The sequence below is a fragment of the Mus pahari genome, chromosome 3 (assembly GCF_900095145.1).
Source record: "Mus pahari chromosome 3, PAHARI_EIJ_v1.1, whole genome shotgun sequence".
Taxonomy (NCBI): domain Eukaryota; kingdom Metazoa; phylum Chordata; class Mammalia; order Rodentia; family Muridae; genus Mus; species Mus pahari.
In genome coordinates this window covers 62,698,912-62,710,211 of record NC_034592.1, presented here as the reverse complement: position 1 = coordinate 62,710,211, position 11,300 = coordinate 62,698,912, and the positions used below count along the sequence as shown (strand labels likewise).

Below are 11,300 nucleotides of genomic sequence, written 5' to 3'. Positions count from 1 at the left end.
AAGGAAGAAAGGAAGAAAGGAAGAAAGGAAGAAAGGAAGGAAGGAAGAAAGAAATCTTTAAAATACAAACAGTATTTTATCTATCTACATAACAAACGCTTCTCCAGGTATAAGCTCCCCTCCAGTTTTCTTCATTGTATATTTTTGCTTGCAGAAGTTGCTGGTTTTAGGTAAGAAAAGTAACTGCACATTAACATTTAATAATTCTCTTCCTTTCTGTTCCATTTTCATGCTTTCCTGTTCTCCAAATTTTTAATGCAGTACTTAAAATTTCTTCTCCTTAGTGACTCTAGGCACACTATGTGTCTAGCCATCATCTCTCCCTTAACCGCCACTATCTTATAACACAGAAATAAGAGCTGTTGAAGAAGGAACCACAGTACACAGTAAGCAGATGCTGGTCTTTCCAAAGCGACTACGCCAGGCTAGGGCCGCTGCTCCCTGGCAGAAAACAGCAAAGCAGCACCCTGCATATCTGACGTAAATCTATTCTTGCCCAAATTTATGTACACTGCTTTTGTTGGCAGGGGAAAGGCTGTGTATAGTATACGTGTGGAGGCATGAACATAAATGTGTACAGGCGTCAGAGGTTGATAGCAGCCATCTTTCCTTGACAGCAAGAGGCAAGGGTGTGTCTCTATCCTCAGCAAAATTGAAAAAATGCTAACTCTGTCTCGAAGAAAAAAAAAAAAAGAAAGAAAAAAAGAAAAAGAAAAAATGCTGAGACCTTTAGGACAGCCCCTAAGGCTGTGGAAAAGAACTCTGAAAGCATGAGTTCAAAAATATATAATTTCTCAACTATGCAAAATACAAGGACACGGTATGAATTGTATACGGGGCTTTCCAGGTCTCAAGGAACAGAGGCAGCTGCACTATGAGCCACCTTGTCAGAAGGGTACTAAGGAAGGAGATAAAGAGATTTAGGGGAAGGCGATCACAAGGCAAGGTCCCACCGGCTAAGTTTTTTTTGTTTATGCTTACAAACGCAAGCAGATTCCTGAGTTCTAGGTCAGCCTGGGACAGAGGGAGTTTAGGTCCAGGCCCGGGCATGGTAGGAATGGTAACTTCAGGCCAGGGTATATATAAATAAAATACAGGGCTTCTGGTCTGAGATGAGCCAGCAGAGAGCAATAGCAGTTCTTTTTGTAGAACTTTTTCTAGTGAGAGCTGAGCTGTCTGGAGATCTCTGGAGAGCGAACACAGCTCTTTTAGAATTTTTTCTGGCTTTCTGATTTTGGTTGTAAAACCCAAGAACTACTTTTAGAATTTCTCGAGCTGGATTTCTGACTTGGTTGGAAAATCCAAGAATTTTTTTCTAGCAGCTTTTTTGACTCTGACTGGAAAACCCATGAGTTATCCAGAGAACATTTAGGATTTTTTTCTTTTTTTTCCAGAATGAGAGAGCTGTCTCGAGCAGGGAGCTGCCTCCAGAGAGAGCTGTGTCAAGAGCCATCTCAAGCAGAATACAGGCCGTCAGCTGGTGCCCCACGATTTGACCTCACTTGTTGGACTGCTCCCAGACAGCCCTTCTGTGAGAACCCCTCCCCAGGTTGAGGTGGGTCCCTTCTGTGAGAACCCCTCCCCAGGTTGAGGTGGGTCCCTGGCACCTCCACATGGACTAACCCACTGCACTACTTGCCTTCTTTTTCCTCCTTTACTTATTTAGACAGTCATTAGGTAGCTCCAACTAGCCTCTAACTCAAAATCCTCCTGCCTCAGCATCCTACCTGGGAGCTTCGCCACTCAGGCCCATGTTCCTCTGTCTATATAAATCTTACTATCCTTGGTATTCCAGATGAGTGCGGTCAATGTCTGTCTTTTTGTGAAAGGCCTATTTCACTAAGACTATGTCTTTAAGTTATGTTGTAGTGCATGCCAGAATTCCCTTCCTTTTTAAGAACTAATATTCTACTGTACAGGTACCATATCTGTTTATTCCTTCAGGTATCTTGGATTGTTCCTATTTTTTAGCTACTTGTCCTAATCCTGTCCATATTTATCTATAATTTTTCTTTGATAGATGTTGAATATCACTATAAACGCCTGCATTTGCTAATATCTACAACTTAGTATTTTTTACTAACTTACCATTGTTTTTAATTTTAAAAAATTCTTTCTATGCACATGTGTGCCCAAAGGGCAACCTCAAGTGTCAGCCTCTGGAACAATGTCCCCTCTGTTGAGACGGGATCTCTCACTAGCCTGGAGCTCACACACAAAGCTAGGCTGGCTGGTCAGCGAGACCCAGGGATCCTCCTGTCTCCAGTTCCTTAGGGCTGGAGTCCCAAGTATGTGCCACCATGCTTTTGCTCTCTGTGCAACCTCAGGGGATTGAACTTGGGTCCTTGTCCCCCTGCTTTCTCAATGACCAGTTAACCACGGAAAGTTTCCCGTGCCATTGAACTTCTCTGTAATCATGTCACTGCCCTCATAACGCATCATCTAATTGAAGCAGTGCTTTACCAACTGATTCTCCTAAGCTTAGACCTTCATGTTGCTTACAAAGCTCTCACTGTGATGATCTGTTTAAGTGTCCCACATTACTAATTTCCTGCTGATTACTGACAGTGGCCAGGCACACTTAGGCTTCAAGAGCAGTTATGACAAGAAACGTGTGTTCACCTTTCTCTTTTGCAGTCCTCGTGTCAGTCAGACAGGCTTTGGAGCTCCCGAGGGCAACCAGCCACCTCTGCCTCTCGGCAGCATTTACGGCCTTCATGTAGAAATGCTGCTCTCCTGGGATGATTAACTCCATCCTTGTATTGTCTGCGGGATGGACTGTGACGATGCAAAGACACAGTTAGAGACTCACAGCACCGAGAGGGGGCACTTCACATGGCATTAGATGCTTCATGCACCCAAAGCAAACCAAGACTCACAGCACAATCAGGGCCACTCTCTAAGAAGCCCCAGGGACACCATGAAAACCACCTTCTCCCTAACGCTCAAGGTGGCATAGCCCCGAAACAATGCCAGCCACTGACAGTAATACAGATGACTCACTTTTACTCATTCTAGACAGATTTGCAAACTCATTACATTATACAAAGCATGGCTATAAATCAAAATAAAAGACAGCCAAGTTCAGAAAACAAGGCAAAGACCTGAAAGGGGACTTTTAAAGAAGAGGACATGCAAGAAAAGCAGTAAGCTGCCCATCACTGGGCCATACTAGCCCTGGGGAACATGCTCCTAACATTATGTTTGCATGCATGGTACGCTTTGCTGTGTATATAATGGACAGAATGCTGTCCATTTGATAGATATGGGGTATTACAGCAATGGAGAGACTAAGCTTGCCCCCCTACCTTATACAACAACAAAAAAAGAGGGAGTTTATAACCAAAGGGCAGTTGGAAATCTCTGGGGTAAGTATGGACTCTCCTAAACTGACCTAACGAGAGTTGCCTAGCATGTGGAAGACCATATATTCAGTCCCAAGAACCACCCAAAAAGGAAAAAACAAACAAACAGAAACCCAGTATTTTCTTTTTCCTTAACCACTTATTAGAGATTAGAGAAAATTCTCTGAATGCGCTCTGAAACGTTTATGGGTGATGAGGGTACCACTGAAAATGAGCTACACAGACCCCAGTGAAGAGCACGTGGAAAACTAATACTTACTGGTAAATGTTTTAGTCTATGTAAAGAAAGAACAAAACAATATTCTGTACATTCAGGAAACATACAAGAATACTACCCCAAAGTAATCTATTTCTATACTTTATATAGCCATGACAGTCTATGATTAGAACAATAACAATTCTTAATAAAAAGTGACCAGGGAACATATGCGTGTGTGTGCGTGCACGTGTGTCTGTGTGTGTGTGTGTGTGTGTGTGTGTGTGTGTGCATTTTGGAGAAATCTCCTAGGACACTGTGATCTACCCAAGCTACTACAATATTGCATAATGATTATCCTCAGAGAACCTGTCTTTAAAAAAGAGAAGGATGAAGACAAAGAGGGAAGAGAAGGAGGAGATGGAGAAAAAAGGAGGAAAGAGGTATGAGGGAGTGCCATATTACTAGTGAGTCTAAGATAAAGATAAAGGGGCAGAACTATAGCTAAAGAATATGAATCCGGGGGCTGGAGAGATGGCTCAGAGGTTAAGAGCACTGACTGCTCTTCAGAAGGTCCTGAGTTCAACTCCCAGCAACCACAACCATCTGTAATGGGATCTGATGCCCTCTTTGCACTCTTCTGGTATGTCTGAAGACAGCAACAGTGTACTCATATATCATTAAGTAAATAAATCTTTAAAAAAGAAAAGATAAAAAGATGAATCCAAAACAGATTTTAAAAAATAGCAGCAGCAACAACAACAACAAAAAAAAACCTTTCTTCCCTCTGTGGTTAATTTTCCTTAGAATTACCATAAGATCATGCCAAAATAGCAATCCAGTCCTGGAAAAATGTAGCTCACTGCATTACACTCAGTAAGCAAATGCACAGGACAGGAGGACTCTAGATATTTGGAAGCTTTGAGCAAGGCCTCATGCACGACTGAGGTATTCAAGCCCTGAGGGGACACAGGCAGGCCTAGAGGGGACTGAACATTCCCTTCCACCCGGTGCGGTGGCCCTTTCAGTCCTCCTTGAAGAATTTAAATCTCCTCATTACCATCTTATCTGATTTCATTCTGCCTTCGCCCACACACCCCAGACACACAGAGTACAGCGATGGCCTGTGAAATGAATCGCCATGAAAATCATACCATGACCTACTATTACTCCCCTTTGGGAAGAAAGAGACAATCTCTACTTCCCACAGCTGCTCCACTCCAGTCAGCAAGGATCTGAGCTTTTAGTTCCCACTCTTCCCTGTATCAGAATCCCACAGAGCTAGCCTGCTTCTTCTACAGAGCTCAGCTTCAACCTTTCCCATCTTTCCATGAGGATGAGACAGGACGTATCTAGATGCCACAGGAATTTTCTATCAAGTCAAGCAGGAAAAGTCATTTGACATTTCAATGCAGGAAATGTTTATAAGGGGGGAATACAAACCTGGGTTCAATAATGTTACATGCTACCCCTGATTTCTTAAAGAGAGGATCTAAAAATCTGTAGATGACTAGAAACACTTATCTCTTCATTGGAAGCGGGCTACAGACCACCCTGCTCCCTTACCTTTGATCTCACAGACCGCCATCTTTATACTCCCTTTGCTCCCTTTGCAGACGTCGTCCTGTGAGTCATAGTAGGACAGGATTCCATTATCCAGAACAAACCATCGAGGCTGCCAACCTACGGACCAGAAACCAAGACAGGTGAATCAATTACAGAAAAAGGATTTCAACGGTGCCACACACTAATCCTGAACTCTCAGCAACTTTCACACAGTGAAATTTTTAATGGTCAGCCTTTGCCCAAAATGTCCTGCGATCTCTACATAGATAAGGAAGGACTATTTTTGTTCCAGCTCACACCTTTCTCTTTAACAGACCAAAAGGACCATAAGCACATCTCCACCCAAGCACAGCACAACCACCCCCTCTCCTCCGGGAGAACAGATCACAATGCAGAACTAGCATTTCTTTCCTGAAATGTCTGGAAGCGGCAGTATTTCAGATGTCAGACTTTGGATTTGCATATATATATATATATATATATATATATATATATATACACATACATACACATACACACACATACATACATATACACATACATACATATATACATATATGTGAGATATATGGAGTGTGTGTGTGTATATATATATATATATATATATATATATATATATATATGTGAATGAATGAATGAGACTGGGGCCCAATCTAAACAGGAAGTTCATGCTCAGCTATCCACATCACCTAAAGGCCACATTATAGACAGGTTTGTTTCTGACTGGGCCCTATCAGTGAAGTCTGGTGTGGCAGCTTCCACTTGTGAGTGTCACTTAAATTCCTTTGGGTTTGGGAGCATTTCAGATCAAGGCCGCTCATCTCATAATGGAAAAAACCACACAGGAAACAGAGGGCTTGCCTCAGTTCTGTTTCCACTCCTGGCAGCTAACCTAGAGTAACTGTTCTCATCCCAGCAGGTCTTTAAGATTCTTTCTCTGAAACAGGTGACTACCCAAGTTGGCCACCTCTCAAGTGTGTTTGTGCCCTCCCTTTCCTAATAGAAGATATTACCTTTAAGCAAATGCCCTTGGAGACAGGGGAAGCTACAGAAATCCCCACTTCTATGCAAATATAACAACCTGTAGAAAGAGCAGGTTCCCACCCACCCTCCTTCCCTTCTGTGGGGCTACGTGGCTAAGGCAGAAACGCTATCAACTTCAGCCATTCATCTAACATTTCCTCAGCAATGAAAGCACAAACCTATCAGACTTGGTTGGAAGCCTTTGCACCAAGAGGGATGGCTGTTCTCAATGCTGGCCTCACACTGCTCTTGCAAGCCAAACCCGTGTTCCTGGGCATCTTACCAAGCATGCTACTGATAGATAGCAGTTCACCAACCAATAACATCTCGGCCATGCTGGAAGCAGTGTGACTGCTCTTAATTCTCTCCATCACTATTAAGTCACAACACTGTGTAAGTGGCCTACATGAAATCTGTCACCATGAAAACACTCTGACCATCGGCTGTGAAACAACCCATCGGCTCACGTTTGCCGAGATCAGACGGGACCAAGACAGTACCTCACTTAAAAACTGATAGAAGAGCCGGGCGTGGTGGCGCACGCCTTTCATCCCAGCACTCGGGAGGCAGAGGCAGGTGGATTTCTGAGTTCAAGGCCAGCCTGGTCTACAAAGTGAGTTCCAGGACAGCCAGGGCTATACAGAGAAACCCTGTCTCGAAAAACAAAAAACGAAACAAAACAAAAAACAAAACAAAATATTTGTAAAAAAAAAAAAAAAAAAAACTGATAGAAGGCTTTTAGGGTTCAGGGCTGGAGAGGTGGCTCAGCAGTTAAGAGCTCTGAATGCTCTTCCAGAGGTCCTGAGTTCAAATCCCAGTAACCACATGTTGACTCACAACCATCTGTAATGAGATTCAAGGCCCTCTTCTGGTGTGTCTGAGGATAGTGATAGTGTACTCACATACATAAAATAAATAAAATCTTTTTAAAAAAATTTAAAAAACAGGGTTTATCAACACTTTTGAAATGACAATGCAGTGTTATAGAGTTGTCAAGTTGACAAAATCTTCCAGGTGGTCCTCAGGCAGGCTCTACTGATGACATTCTTGAAGTATGAAGACCCTCCTTAACTGTATGCAGGGTTACTCCTGGTAAGGGATGCTGGATGGTAAAATGGTGACAGAGGTGTGCTGTAGCATTCACTCACTCACTGTTCCCTTCTGACTTGGGACATGATATAAGCAGCTGCCTGTGTCATTGTGACTTCCCAGTAAGAATGAACTATAACCTGAACTGAGAGCCAAATAAAGCCTCTTCCTTAAGCTGCTCGTGCCAGAGCAATTTATCTCAGCAACAGGACACCAAGCCAGCAAAGCAGGTTAAATTTTACTTTCTATTCTACACCTTGCTTAAGAAAACAGGGGTAGGATACTCCCATCGCCTTAGAAAAATAAAGCAAGCGAACTTCAAGCACCAGGAAAATTCATTTTTGTAGACACTGCATTCCCTAGGGAGGGCTGCCAAATTAGAGGACAAGTCCTTTTGGTATATGTGCTTTACCTTGTTCCTCACTTCACGACGATGCCCTAGCACAAGGCTTTCAAAAAGAAGAACTTCCCAAGGCTAAAAAGACTGCTAGGCCGCTGAGAGCTCAGGCAGTTCTTCTCCAGGATCCAAGTTCGGGACCCACATCAGGCAGTTCACAGCCACCCGTTAACTCCAGCTCCAGCACATCCACGTGTCCATACACACAGACTCACACAATCACTGAAGCGTAAATAACTGAGGAAGTCATTTAAATCCAGTAGTCAAGTATGAAAGTCTAGAAACACTAAAATAAAAAGACCCGGGGGGGGGGGGCATGCTCTGAGCATGTGCAAGGAAATACAATAAAAATAATTTCAAATTTATTTTTTTCCAAATACTAATTCATCGTGGTAAACAAATGATGGGGGTGATGAAAATATAGTCTTCCACCTCAGTCAGTGAGACAAATTTTGCATTATTGCCATATTATGATGCAACAGCTCTTCAAAAGAACTGGAAGCTCAATGACCTAGAAATTATAGGGACCAAGAAAGCCACGTGGCTGAGTACGCTCATCTAATCAAGCCTGTTAACTATCTCCACACACCTTTTCCAACAATTATCTAACCTAACTTCCCCTAATTGACACATTTATAGTACGGTAAAAGGATTGGCAATCCCTTCTACTAAAAAAGGTCATTCCCTTTGTCAATCTCTACTTTAACTAGCAGTTTTCTCAAGCTACTAAATGTTATGAAAACACATATTAAAAAAAAAAGTCAGAACACTGTCATTACACTGGAAGGGGTCCTTAAAGACCAATTAGTACAAGCAGCTGTTCAACCTTCTGACCCAAGATACTAAAATAAATGAACATACTTCGGAGCCAACTTTACATTTTTGAAAAAAAAAAAAAAATGGAATCATTCCAAACAAGAGACTTCTGCCTCAGCAAGCTCTCCAATGCTTACTAGAAGCTAAACTAAAACGCACCATGAAAACTAAAGCCACATCAGCATGTGTTGGCTCCCAGTACCACAGGCCATGAGGACACCTCCCACCAGGACGGTTCACCCCAAGAGCAATTTCCCTTTAATTATGACTCATGGCTGTAACTGCCCCATTGCTCTGGGCCACGCTAAAAATACTCCTCCCGCCTTACCTCCCTCCAAAGACAGAGTGCTCAAAAACATTTGCATCTCCAAGCTTAAAGGATATGGACCTCAAAGTGAATACCACACACCTCCACCAGCAATCAGTGCCCACAACAGCCCAAAGGACAACTTAGCAAACAGTGTCTGCCTGATGTCTCGCTGCTGCTTCCAGTAAAAAAAACTGTCATTTGCATGATTATTTTTCATTCGAGCAGAAAACATCGGTGCATTATAAATATCAAGCCACTGGCTATTGTAAATCTGGCTCTAGCCAGATACAACCAAGCATTTAGCCCTAACAGTTTGCCCGCAGAACCCCACAAGATAGGTGGACACTAGTTGAGCACATCCCAGAATGACTCGATACTGGGCAGAGTAAGTGTGCAGCAAGGTGACAAGTGTCCATTCTTTGTGACTAAGAATCCGAGAACTGCCCAAATTTCCCTTCGAGCAGCCGGTTTTCCTCTAGTTCAGTGAGATCATGGGATTCAGAGGTTGGAAAGTACCTCTGGGACAGAATAGCTAACCACCCAGGCCTTGTCCAACTGGGATCCTGAAAGAATATCGCACCTGCCTTTGGTGTTAGTTCTAACAGCGATCACAGGGTATGGATTTAAGGCGCCTTTTAAAAGCCAGACTTCCAGTGTCACAGGCAGGGACAGCTCCCTGCTGTGGATCCCCTTTCTATACAAACAGCTTTCTTCTAACTACCTCACCAGGGAAACTTGCCCGCTCCTTCTGGGCTGCACTTCCAACCATTTCTCACAAAGACTCGAATTCCCGTGGTGTTAAAAATGTGCTTTCTTCCACTATGCCTCACAATTACCCCAATTCCCAAACCTCACTGACAACCAATCCCTAAGAACCTTCTCTGAGGACAGCTTCCAAAAGCACACTTGATGAGCTCAGCCAGTCTCAACAAGTGGACTTTAAAACCTGTGGTAAGAGAATGTAAAGGAATTAAAAAAAAAATCTTAAAATTAAATGACCACACACACACACACACACACACACACACACACAATTTACAAATTGCTGTCCACAGAGCGTGGATGAAAGAGTCAGTGGATAAAAGAGGGTGACGGGATACTGTTTCCGAGGCACAAGGGGCAGTGCACAGGTTTTTGGTGGTGTCCCATCCTCAGGTTGGTACGCAGTCTCGAACTCCCAGTCGAAGAGGTCCGGAATGGGCCCCACGAGGGGCAGTGGAGGGGTGGAAGGGGGATCGAGCGTGGATGTGAGTGCTGCGGCTTGCCAGGGGGTGCCCAAGGGCCAGGCTGCCCGCAGCCCCACGCCGCCCGCCCCGTACCTGTGAGATAGTTGGTCCACTTGTACAGAACCCCCTCCATGCTTCAGAGCCCGGCGCCGCGCATCCTCCTGGCCCGGCGCCGGCCGCGCTGCTGCGGAGGCGCGGGCCCGCAGCCCTCCGCCCCGACCCGGCGGCCCTCAGAGGCCCGGCCGGCGGGCGCCCCGTGCTGCTCGGAGGCCGCGAGGCGCGGACATCCCCAGCGGGAACGGCGCGGCGACCCCCGGGGCGATCCCAGCGTCCGCCGCCCTCCCGCTCCGCCGCCGCTCCACGAGCCCCGGCGCTGCCCTCCTGCACGCCCGCCTTCCTTCCCCCCGGGCTCCCGGCTTGTTTTCATTGACCCCGACGTCGCTTTCACTTCCTGGATGAAAGGGGCCGGCTCGGCCCGCGAAACCCCTCCCCGGCGGCGGGGCTGCGGGACGGCCGCGTGCCCGAGGCTGCGCCGCGCGCCCTCGTGGGCCGGCTCCGCGGTCCCCCTCTCCCCGGCTGCCCAGCATCCGGACATCTCCAGTCCCCAGCAGACCGACTCCCAAAGCATCCTGCACAAGGCGGCTGCCGAAGGCCTCGCCTCCTTCGGGTCTTTTTCAATAAAATCAAGGGTTGCTCATTTCTTGGCGCTTCCAGTGCTCACACTCCTGGGAAGTAGGAAGTTATCTCCTAGGAAAAGCTGGAGCAGTGGCAAGGCCCAGAATCCCAGCACTCTAGAGGTTGAGGCAGGAAGGACCAAAGGCCAGCCTGGGCTACATCCTTCTTTTAAGAAAGTAGTATGCGGGCCGAAGAGGTCCTCCAACAAGGTCTTATGGAACTAGGGTTGGCAAGATAGCTCCCCAAGTAAAGGGCTCGCCTCCAGGAGCATGACTAGGAGTACTGTCCTGGGGACTCACACAGTAGAAGGAGAGAACCTCCTTTACACGTGGGCGTGGGCCGTGTCACACGCATCCCCACACATACAGACACACACAAACACACAATTTTTTTTCTTTTAATGTCATACATCGCGATGTATGCCTTTAATACCAGCATTCAGGAAGCGGAGGAAGGCAGATGTCTGTGAGTTCTGTTAGTTCCACTCAGTGGATTGCAGGCTGGACAGGTCTACAGAAGGAGCACACACACACACACAGACACACACACACACACACACACACCGCCTGCCTCTCTCTCTCTCACACACAGACACACACACACACACCGCCTGCCTCTCTCTCTCTCTCTCTCTCTC

General features: G+C 45.6%; 1 protein-coding gene across 1 annotated transcript in view; it reads right to left on the bottom strand.

The window, feature by feature from the left end:
- The window catches only part of Plekha3 (pleckstrin homology domain containing A3), a 22,439-nt gene extending 12,073 nt beyond the window's left edge, over window positions 1–10,366 (bottom strand). Inside the window, exons 1-3 of the mRNA XM_021193931.2 lie at window positions 10,082–10,366; window positions 5,128–5,244; window positions 2,623–2,778 (exon numbers count right to left, since the gene is read on the bottom strand). Of these exons, the coding sequence (XP_021049590.1) occupies window positions 2,623–2,778; window positions 5,128–5,244; window positions 10,082–10,121 (313 nt within the window). The 5' untranslated portion in view covers window positions 10,122–10,366. The remainder of the gene's footprint in view (window positions 1–2,622; window positions 2,779–5,127; window positions 5,245–10,081) is intronic.
- Window positions 10,367–11,300: the final 934 nt, after the last annotated feature.